The sequence below is a fragment of the Astatotilapia calliptera genome, chromosome 5, assembly GCF_964374335.1.
Source record: "Astatotilapia calliptera chromosome 5, fAstCal68.1, whole genome shotgun sequence".
Classification (NCBI taxonomy): domain Eukaryota; kingdom Metazoa; phylum Chordata; class Actinopteri; order Cichliformes; family Cichlidae; genus Astatotilapia; species Astatotilapia calliptera.
This window is the reverse complement of record NC_137426.1, coordinates 3,265,001-3,276,674: the sequence shown is the minus strand read 5'-3', so window position 1 is coordinate 3,276,674 and position 11,674 is coordinate 3,265,001. Positions and strand designations below refer to the sequence as shown.

The 11,674-nt window shown below is 39.3% G+C and overlaps 2 protein-coding genes across 2 annotated transcripts in view; both read right to left on the bottom strand.

The window, feature by feature from the left end:
- Window positions 1–4,394: 4,394 nt before the first annotated feature.
- On the bottom strand, window positions 4,395–7,838 carry LOC113021760 (odorant receptor 131-2-like). The gene is made up of 2 exons (XM_026166474.2): window positions 5,834–7,838; window positions 4,395–5,391 (listed from the first exon to the last, which is right to left on the bottom strand). Exons 1-2 carry the CDS (start codon window positions 5,987–5,989, stop codon window positions 4,606–4,608), a joined length of 942 nt encoding a protein of 313 aa, XP_026022259.2. The 5' UTR covers window positions 5,990–7,838; the 3' UTR covers window positions 4,395–4,605.
- Window positions 7,839–7,951: 113 nt separating this feature from the next.
- The window catches only part of LOC113021759 (odorant receptor 131-2-like), a 4,650-nt gene continuing 927 nt past the window's right edge, over window positions 7,952–11,674 (bottom strand). The window contains exons 1-2 of the mRNA XM_026166473.2: window positions 10,896–11,674; window positions 7,952–8,834 (exon numbers count right to left, since the gene is read on the bottom strand). The exon at window positions 10,896–11,674 is cut by the window's right edge and continues 927 nt beyond it. Coding sequence (XP_026022258.1) covers window positions 8,046–8,834; window positions 10,896–11,045 — 939 coding nt within the window. The 5' untranslated portion in view covers window positions 11,046–11,674 and the 3' untranslated portion in view covers window positions 7,952–8,045. The remainder of the gene's footprint in view (window positions 8,835–10,895) is intronic.

Below are 11,674 nucleotides of genomic sequence, written 5' to 3'. Positions count from 1 at the left end.
CTTATTTCAAATTTCATTACTTACAGATCGATATTCAGAATTCGACATTAAATGATCCATACATGATTAACTATATACAAGTCTACACTCATATACAACACATGAACACACACACATAAAACATTTTCACTTAAACCAAAACAACAACAAACTACATTGTTACTTAACCTAAGCACCCTGTGGTTAACACTAGGGTTGGACGATATGTAAAAATTTTCCAACCGACAATTGTCAGTCCAATAATGAACGTTGGGCGATATATATTCGTGAATGCACAGACTTTTTGATGGGCGGAGCCATGCAATGATTTGAGTGTTCACAACTCAGAAGTCCAAGCACATCTTTGCAGGAGGTCTCCTCTCTACAGGAGCTCACTCCAATATCTTTAGGGGAGAGATATTGGAGAGGTGGAGAATGACTCAAACTGGGTGTCTATTGTGTTGTGCAGTCTGGGAGAAGATTGGATGATGAGGTGGGTGCAGTTTTCTCTGCGGTGGGGTCGGGTGGGCTGCCCCGGACTCTGTGGGGCGGGGTGGTGCTGCTGCTGTGGGCCCCGGTCTGGATGGGCCTAGGCCACATTGCCCTGGTGGGTTCCAGAGTGTTGGGATACCTCCTGGGGTCAGCGGGGGAGCTGGCCCCAGGGAGGGGCCACTTGCCCCTCCCTTTCTTCCCTCCCCATCCTCAGCTGCCTCCTTCTTCCCGCTCCACCACACCCACACACACACCTTGGGGTGCAGGTGTGTCACCAGGGTGCAGGGGAGGCACTCCCCCTCTGTCCCCTTCTGGCTGCCTGTGCCTAAATTTTATTCTGCAACCTAGACATCCACATTACTCACACTCTCATAACACATACATATAGGGACTTGGGGGTGGGCACGTTATACACAGAGTTTAACATGATGTCAGCCCACCCTTTGCAGCAAAACATCCTCAACACTACTGGGAAGGCTTTCCACAGGTTTAGGAGTGTTTATGGGAATTTTAGATCTTTCTTCCAGAAGTGCATTTGTGAGGTCAGACACAGATGTTGGATGAGAAGAATTGGAGCGGTGACTGCTCTAATTCATCCCAAAGGTGTTCTTTAGGTTGAGGTCAAGACTCGGTCAGGTCAGGGCCAAACTCCCTCTTATATGTCCTCATGGAGCTTGCTTTGTACACTGGTCTGCAGTCATGTTGGAACAAAAAGATGTATTCAAACTGTTGTCTGTGAAGGTTCTCAGTCATCCAGGTAATGGTAGTCTAAAGAACTTAGAAAGAAAAGTGTCTGGACTGTGAAACCTGGCCCCACCCTATCATGTGATTTCCTGAGGTCAAAAGGCCCAGGATGTGAGTGGGCATTACAGCGTCTGGGAAGGGATCTCAAAACTAGATTATAGATGGCAGACAGTTTGTGTCGTAAACAACCGCCTCTGTTCAAAGACGGTTGTTCACAGAGGACTTACAAGCCATCTATGTCTATGAAGAAGCTTCTCGGATGAGAGTTGAACCGTCTTCAAGCAACTTAAAGATGTCCAGCTTTTGTTTTCAAGCTCTTTAGAGTCTTCAAACTGTTCCACCTCCAAACTTTTAAATCTTCAAACTGTTCCCACAAAGCTGGGAGCAGGAAATTGTCCAAACGTCTTGGTATGCTGAAGCATGAAAGGCTCCTTTCACTGGAACTAAGGGGCCCCTTCAAGAATGTGTTAACACGCCATTATGATTAGTGTGATTAAAATCTTTAACGCATTTAACCCAGTCATTCATTTAATCCAGTCATGAAATTTTCTCGCTATGAAATACTTCATAATCGACTATTAGTAGTGTTAAAAGTGGAAGTCATGTGAAACAACAGCAAATAAGTCATGAAGTGGTAGGCCGTAGTACAGAGGTCACCAACTTTCTGCAGTCAATCGCTACAGACTTCCAAACTTCGTGTAGTCTTCAGATTAGCTCAAGAACAAGTTTCCTAGCAGCTACATTAGTGCCTTACATCGCTAAGCTCAGTGATGTAAGGAAGTGTCAGATGTAGTGGTGTAAAATATCACAGCGCAGAGTGGACAAGCTTTGAACATACTGCCCGAAATGTAAGAAGTTATGACCTGCAGTCTATCTGGGTCAGATATAAACCAAGTTTAGGTGGAGTTTATTTTCGCTGTGCTGACTTTTTACAGTCAGTTACAATAACTCGTACTGCGTACTAGCTAGCATGACGGAGTTTCTATACAGCTGGGTGGGTGCTATGATGTCACTGATAGTGAACTTTATTTTATTCATAAGGTTAGTTAGTAGAGTTGCCAAACGTCCGGTAAAAAATGGAATTGTTCCGTATTCAGAGAAAATATTACGCGTTCTATATTGAGCCGCAAAGGAACGCGATTTGTCCCGTATTTCAGCTAGAATGGAAAAAAAGACACAAAGCTGGAGTTATTCTCTGTCTTTATGCTGTCAGCTTCCTCTTCTTCTCTCATTCTCTCCCCTCTCTCTCCTGTTGCTACTCTAGTCATGAAACTGATCAATGATCAGCTTTTCTCTCTTGTTTGTTTATCTCCCACAAAGAGGAAACCAGCGGATGTCGCGGTAAACAACAGCAGCACGTTTAAGCTTGATCAGCTGTTGTTAGAATTTATTTAATATTAATTTCTAGCATCAGCTGATGTTTGCTGGAGCCACAGCTGTAAAGCTGCTGGTCATGATGTCGGTTTGGATATCCTGGTGAGAGGGAAACATGAAGATGAAACCAGAAGATGTCCTTACTGAATCATCAGAGCTGAACCAGCCCGTTCTCACTCCCGAGGCATAATGTCCCGACGTTTTGTCACGTCCTGAGAAACGCAAAAGGTGACCGTTCGCGTTCTTATGGTATGTGCCGGTGTTGTGTGAAAAAATGATTGTCTGCCAAAAACTCGTATTTAAACTGCTATAAGTAACTTGTTGGGCTACAAGGTAGAAGCTGCAATCAGTTTTTGGCAGTGACTTTTATATAACCTTTATTTATGCAGTTAAAAAAAAAATCTCATTAACATTAAAAATGTCTTTTGTAAGAGTAAGTTGGCCAAGAGGACAGCAGAAATGGCAGCAAATATTACAATATTAGGGATAAAGGACCAGATTGGTTATAATGTATTACAGTAACACAGAGTTGTAAAGATACTTGAAAAATGGATATTTTTTAAATTCTCTTTATAACCCCTTTTTAAACCCTGTTCACCGAAGTCTATTTACGAACATACATAAAGATATTACACATAAAAAATACACAGAAACATTGGAAATTAGTTTTTGGCAGACAATCACTTTTTGGCACAACACCGGGTTATGGATGAAATCCAGTGTAATGACGGTCCCGCGGTAATAGACGATCCAGCCCTAAACCCAACCTTATCCGTAACCCTAAACTTATTCCTAACATTAACCAGCACTTTAATGACGTTAAATAGTGTTTTCCCAAGTGATTTTAAGAAAAAGAGCAAACATGTGTAGATTGAGTCCAAACGGTTCTCATATTTCCTCATTTTTCCGATGTCGTGATTTAGGAACGTGTTGGGTGGCCGAAAACGTAACATGTTGATGATTTCTCACCTACCGTAAAATGTTACGTTTGCAGGTGATGGAGAAACAGGTTTACCTTTTAGGTGACATGAATGTTGAAGGGAAGTTTGTAAGACAAATAACACCTGGATCCTTTTCTAAGGAGCTGACAGCTGGTAACTGTGCAGGGCGGGTCTAGCAGGTAGGGCATTAACAGGAAAGGGGTCACAAAGAAATACTTTTCTTTCTTATTCTCATTTAAAATGTCTAGCTGTAATAAATAAAGCTAGACATTTTTATCTAGACATAATTATCTGAATCTTATAATATCTGTATCTATAATATCTGATGGAAAATGTATAGAAATCATACATATATACCAACAAGACAGTGTACATCCCTGTTACAACAGTGTTTGCTTTCATTCAAGGCTTTATGGCTTTTCCTATAATACCTGGTGGGCCGATTTTTTGTCCCAGCCCAGCCCTGGTTGGAGCCGGTTCCTGCCCAGGAGCTGAAGCTGCTTTTCTTTCTTTTTTTCACCTCCTTTTTTTCTTGCTCCATGTTTGTTGTCATATATCGTAAGACATATAAATAATCATAATTTTGATTACATTAGTATTTCTTTTTACACAAAACTTTTTTGGTAATAAATTTATTTAAGAATAAAAAAATCTGAAGAGCCAAAAGAAGTACCATCAATAAGCCTCAGTTCAGGTGTGGAGGTAAAAAGAGGGAAAACCACATTTTAAATAAAATTCTCTAAAAAATGTCAATTCAGAAATGAGTGCCATGTCTCTAGTGCTACCCAAGGCCTGACCCAGCAGTGACCAAGGACACCCAAATATATGTCACACATCATGCACAGACCTGTTATCTGATTAAAAACTTTTAAATGAATTATAATATTGCATATAAGCTTTTGTGCAGAGTTTATAATCTTTCAACTTCCTCCTTGATTGTGTTAAACAACATTATATTTACACTAAATATTTTAATGTAGTTTAGCTATGAAAACAGCAGAGGTTATACAAAATGACATGCTGAAAATATGTTCCCATCTAAAATCAGTATATGAGTTGGATATGTATTGCTGTTTTATGACGACCGTATTATCTTTGGAAGGTTGTTCACTGCACACAAATGCCTTTTCAAGAACTTTCTGAAAGTCTTGTCACGTAATCCATAGATTATAGGACTTCCTAAGCGAGGGAGAACTTGGTTAATAACAAAAGTCGCAAAGTTTATGTCACTTAGCCCTTCAGGAAAAAAGTATACCAGGAGTTTGATTAACGGAGGTTGCACATAAACCGTTGTGCACAACAGCACCTGAAACCCATGAATCAGGATGGTGTTTCTTGCTTTTTTAGTATCTGAATCAGCACATCTAGCCACAAACAAAATTTGGCAGTAAGTGTACAACAGTGTGACCGAAACTAGCACCAGAAACAGTGTGTGGGATGCATCCCTCTTCTTTACACTATAGCTGCTCCGAAACACAGAATCTCTGTTGCAGACCACTCTCGACTGTAAGAACTGTGAAGACTCAACGGCCAAGAGAATGAACAGATCTGGCAAAATGGAAAGTGAACTTATTGCCCAGATTATTCCAATTACAATATATGTTCTTTTGACTGTACATATGTAGCTGTATCGAAGAGGGATGCAGACAGAAACACAACACTCTGCTGCCATAAAAGCTATATTAAGAGGAGTGTTTTGTGTGGTAAAGATCGCCGGCAAGATGAGTAACAAACAGAGGGAGACGTGGATGGTGTGGAATGCGTACGAGAAGATGAAGAGGGAAATGCTGGTTGACAGTTGGATGATATCGTTTAACACCAAGTGGATGAACAGGATGTAGCGAGGGTTCAACTTGAAGATCTGATTTAAATGACATAATTAATTATTAGTTTAGAATATATCTTTAGAGTAAGGTTAAAGAAAGGCAGATGTTAAAACAACAGTTGATTTAAAAAGACATTTTTTCAGACAGCGTTACTGTAAAAACATGTACATATTAAAATTAGATTTAAGTATTGCTTCACAGAAACAATAAATCACATAGAGGTGAATTATTGAGTTAGTAGAGAGACACCCAAATAATATCCAAAAATAAGCTAACATTGAAAGTAATAAGGTCTACATCAAAAGCAAGCATTTCTAAATGATATTCTTGTACAGCAGACAAGCTCAGCCTTCGAACCAAAGGAACATGAGCTGGAAACAAAAAAAAAAAATCAACTTAAAATAAAAAATAATAAAGATAACAAAATATGATAACTCTTTGACAGGTAATGTAGAGTAGCAGGCCTACTTTACACACATGATACTTGTTGAATGTGTGGATCATGGTGGCATTAATGTAGTTTATGGTGATGCCCAACACAACAACGGTCACATTCTTGCCAACAGCTTTGACAAATGTCTTCCAGTAATTCAAAGTTATTGTTGCATTGCTGTCAACTTGTGTCAAATTCATATCAGCATCCAAAGAACCTGTTTAAGGGGCAAAAAACAGTCAACGGTGCAAAGTACAGCAAATATGATCAGTGTTACATTGTGAACAGTTCTGTGGTGGTTCTTTTTTCATTTCCAATAAAAGAAGTGTGAAGTGAAGCATGACAGTACTGACCTTGAATGGATTTTGATCCTAATGTGATTGTGGTATTGCAGCAGCCTTTTTATACAGAGTGAGTACACATGGACGGTGGCGGGTGGGGGTTGATCTATGATACATGTGTGCACAGTTTATCCAAAGCCCAATGAGATCTGAGAATTTTTAAAAATAATTCTAAATTATACATTAGATAAATTCTTACTCTCTTCAAAGCCAACATGAAGAGAACAAGCAGGAGGAGAATACAACAGGCCGGGATTTTTGTGATTGTGTAGCTGATGACAAACATCCACACGGTCACACGAAACATGTCATTGACCATCATGTAAAGTAAAAACCTGGGATTACTGCAGAAAAGCTGAAGGGTGAAATAAAAGACCGGACAAATGGCGAAAAGGTTTAACAAGCAGGGGAGTCATTTACATCATTCACACAAAGAACTATAAAATATTGTGAGATATGTTATGAACACCAGAATTTTATCACTTTTATTGTAGAAATGTAAATTCTGTTACACAAAATGAACTTTTCTAATTTAACGGCAAGACATATTTTAACCTGTAACATTTTTAAAAGCAGGGTTAAACTGTATACAGTTATGTTCATTGTGTTTGAAATTGTAATCTTACAAGCACTACAACTTTGTGTATTTGATTTAAATGAGGGAAATCAGTTCTTGCATCAGTAACTATTTATTTAAAGGAAGGACTTCTCTACAGCCAAAACTAATTCTTTCTCCTCATGCATGTAACCAAAGGCAGCTTTTGGAAAGGTTGTCAGCATAGAGTTCACTTACAGTTCTAGTCTGGACTATTTAAGCCAGATTTCTTTTGCTTATAATTAACTTGACACCAGATAGCTAATCAGTGCATAAATTCTGATAATTACACAAACGTTTTTCTTGACATTAGACATGTTTAGTGGCTTCAGCTTTAAACATACATATATGTCCTAAATGATCCACAGCAGTTGTTGCTCATCACAAAATGTTCCAAGTGTTGCAAATACATTTTTCACTGTTTGCACCCTAAAGGAGTACTTAACTGTACCTCATGCAAAAATTTAAATTTTGACAGACTTTACAAAAGCTCTCTGATAAAGGATTTTAATTATTGCTAAATATAAATAAAATTATGCTGCTTATCAAAAGAACATGGAAATTTGAAGCATGGATTCAAATTAAGTGAAAAAAGAAAAAGGTATTTACAAAAACAAACATAAAATTGTTTACAATTACACAAGCTTTTAAATCCAGTTAAAAGTTCCTTAAACAAGATAACTGAATGATTATAATTATCATCTGCACATACAGTACTATGCACTGTAAATGTCCACGACGACATGAACATGCTTTCCAGCATCTTTATTCTTTTATTTATCGGTTGCTGTCATGTTACATACACAGCTGCAGCTTTCCAGCTGTGCAGCTGAACACTTCTACAACTGGTGGTGGTCAGAGGGCCCGGTGGCGCCAGTGTCCGGCAGCCTCGCCTCTGTCAGTGCGCCCCAGGGTGGCTGTGGCTACAATGTAGCTGCCATCACCAGTGTGTGAATGTGTGTGTGAATGGGTGGATGACTGGATATGTAAAGCGCTTTGGGGTCCTTAGGGACTAGTAAAGCGCTATATAAATACAGGCCATTTACCATTTACCATTTACAACAACAGCAGGCAGAGCACAGCTTTTAACCTGGTGAGGTGTGATTGCGATGTTGCGCAGGTGTGTCCACCTTCCCTGCTGCGGCCGACCACGCCCCGCAACATACACAAATTAACAATATAAAAACCATAAATATATAACAATACCAATTAATATATAAGACTAATCAAGCTATCAAGATTTTTATTAGATGTTCATGGCATTTCAACTTACATGACTGAATGAACTGAACAGAGGTATAGGGGCCAGGACATTCACTTTTACCTATTTTGATTGTCTGATTTATGTACAGTGATTTTACACAACAGATTCCCTTTCAAGAACTTCCTAAAAGTTTTGTCACGAATGCCGTAGATAATGGGGCTGATGGATCGTGGCAGTATTTGAACTGTAACATAGATCACGAAGAGGGAATCAGTGTAATTCGTAGGAAACCATTTCTGCAGAGCATTTGTTAAGTGGGGAGCTGCATATGTTGCCATGCACAGCAGCAGCTGAAACCCGTGCAGGAGGATTGTGTTTTTGGCTTTCTTGGCATCTTTGCTTGCTGTTTTGGCAGTGAATAGGATCTTTAGGTACGTGTAAATGATAGTAACCCAAACTATAACTAGAAACACTCCATATGTAATATCCCTCTTCTGGATGATGAGGGGATGTGGAAAGACAGTGTTTCTGAGACAAAACACACGAGAATGAAAAAAATCCAGGGGTTCTGTGGCCAAGGTGATGAATAGATCAGGAAGGACAGACAATGTTGTGATCATCCAAATTAAACTAATCAAGATTAAAGTTCTTTGGACAGTGCAAATCTGAACATGACGCAAGGGGAAACAGATGGCTATGTAGCATTCCACTGCCATGCAAGCCAGGTTCAGAGGGGAATTTTCAGTGGTGAAGAGAGCGAGCAACATAAAGATGCAGCAGACGGAGACATTGAGTTTGTAGATGGTGTAGCTGATGATGAACAGGATGGCAGTCAGCATCACTTGGACCATGTCATTGATCACCAGGTGAATAAAGAGGACATATCTGGGATTCTTGTAGAAAATCTGGAGAGGTATAGGAAAACAATGTTTGAAAACAATTCTGTTTAGGCAACACGTTTAAAATTTTCAATTTTGAAAGGCAAGGCATCTTTGCTTTGAATAGTGCCCCTTCAACCACAAGCAGTAGAAAAGGATGGATATCGTCAAATGGTGCAATTTCTTAAGAGACATGTAGACACCGTTTCCACAGATACTGGTTGCATCTCATCATTATGCGTGAGATGTCATTTAGCACTGATGCTTTGACACACTGGTTGTGTCTCCAGATTAGTTTTGATTTTGTATGATTTCAACTTTGTACAGGTCATCCTGTTAAAGAGATCGGATTTCACTGGGACTTTCCTGTTTCCTGTTTAAAGCTTCATGCCTGATTACTAGGGGTGCAACGATATTCGTATCGATATTGAACCGTTCGATACAGTGCTTTCGGTTCGGTACGCATATGTATCGAACAATACAACATTTGTAATTTATTTTATCAACTTTCCTTTTGACGATGCTGTCTGTGTGGAGCGCTGAGTGAATCTGCGTTCGACTACTCCGCCTAGGCTGCACTGTCGAGCGCAGATCCACTGAGCGCTCAACACAAACAGCATAGTCAGAAGGAAGAGCGCAGGGCAAACTAGCAAGACAGAAGTTAAGCTCTCCTTGCAACATGGACCTCCCCCACCCTCATTCAGATCTGGCGTTTGGAATTATTTTGGTTTTCATGTGACGTATGACCCTGAAGGTAAGCGAGTCATGGACTAAAGTAAAACAGTATGTTGGATGTGCCATGCAATGCTCAATTACATGGGTGGAAACTAGTGTGTTAGCGCAGTTAGCTCGTTAACGTGTTGGCCGTCTAGCCCCATGCACGGGGCGATCGGCGGTAGCTCGTTAACGGAGATTTGCCGTGTTGTGGCATTAAGGTCATTTCAACGAGATTAACCTGAAAGCACTAGTGGGAACACAACGAATATGACTGCACATTTACGCAGACATCATCGTAGTGCAAAGACAAAAACAACAAGCATGCTACCAACTTTAGCCGAGTCATTTAGAAAGCTGTTAGCACATGATTCTCCTTATGCTGCTGAGAATATAGCCCAGAAGAAGCGTATAGTATAGCTTTTATTTTGGAAAGAGCCATTTCTCTGTAATAAACTCTCTTTTCCAAAGATGAGTGATTCCTCAATCAGATACAGGGCTTGCAATATCGCTAGCCCGACGTCCCAGGGCTAGCGATTTTTCCAGTCGGGCTATTGTAGGAAGGAAAAATATATGTCAATGCTTTTGCATTCTTTCAGAAATGTAGCTGGGTAATTATGTCATTGGCATCGGTGAGCCACTGTCAATATGTGACATATTGAAATCGCGTTTGAATTTGCGCTTGTTTTTTTGCTTTCACTTTGCAATCGTGCGAACTGTGTATAGAGAGCGACAGCACTGATCTGTGAGTGATGATAATTTGTGCACCAATTCCTCTGACATTGTCTTATTAATCGTTAGCTTACTATGCAAACATGACAAGTGAAATCTCCCGCAGCTTAAACATGTGAGAGGTTGATCGCGCAGAGAATCGCTGAGCATTGTGTGAGTCCGTGTGTAAAAGCAGCAGGATATATATTTTAGTTCTGCTGAGCCAAATAAGACAGGTCAGGGTGAAGAAGTGACAGCCAAAGAAAAGCTTACCACAAAACGGAGAAGTTATGACAAATCAGACTATAAGGCAAAAAGAAAGTGCAGCTTTATGGTTTCATGGACAAAATAATTTCTGTGGCTGCAATATGACGAGCTAAATAACCAGGGCTGCACATAAGTGGTCCGCAGGTGCGCATTCGCTGTCAAAATAAAAAACACGCACAAGGGTTAGGGTTAAATTTAAAAACTGTACTTTTGAGTTAAAATATATATTTATAATTTTAATAAATGACAAATTAAAAAGGCATGAACATTTTTTTTTGTATCGAAAAAATATCGAACCGTGATACCAAAGTATCGAACCGAACCGAACCGTGAATTTTGTGTATCGTTGCACCCCTACTGATTACATAAGTGGTCATGAAAGAAAGACTACAAGACCTGGTGTTTGCAGAACGTGTGAATGAGGTTGGCATTGATGTAGCCGATGGAGATGCCAAGGAACACGACAATCAAATTCTTGGTCACAGCTTTAGCAAATGAGTCTCGATACTGTAAGACTACAGTCACATTGCCAGATGATGCATTCATCTCTTGACAGCTGAAAAGACACAATAAATATTATATTTTTAAGTAATAAGTAATATTTCCATCACATTTCCACTGAGTAATTCACAAGTGCATGAAAATAAAGATTTTAAAGATTTTAAATTTGTGATTCGAGTGGTAAAAGTGGCACTTTGTCCTTTTGGCAAACGCATTAACTGACAAGTACATCTCAGTACAAGTTCACTGAGATGGTGAAAAAGTCTGCAACCATCAGTATAGAAAAGCTTTACATAAGGAGCTTGGGACAACTGTTGTTGTGATTTGCTTCTATATTAAGAAAATGTCATTAACCAGTTACACATTTACTTACAATGCTATCATAATTTCATCATTTTATCATTATGTCACTTTTAAATATCAAGGCTATCATGACATCCCTACAAGTTATGAATTCATCACTGTAAAAGATGACATTCAAAAAACAACATTGTGAGAAAAATGTTAGAGAAATTCAAAAAGGAAAAAAAAAAAACACACACAATTTATTAAAGAAAATTAAAGAGCCCTTGTTGAGTTGCAGGTATTGGCCCCTTATGGTAAAGTTACTTTGAAAAGGTAATCATCAATTATAATACTGGTAATATTAATAATACTAAAACAACCAGAGACAA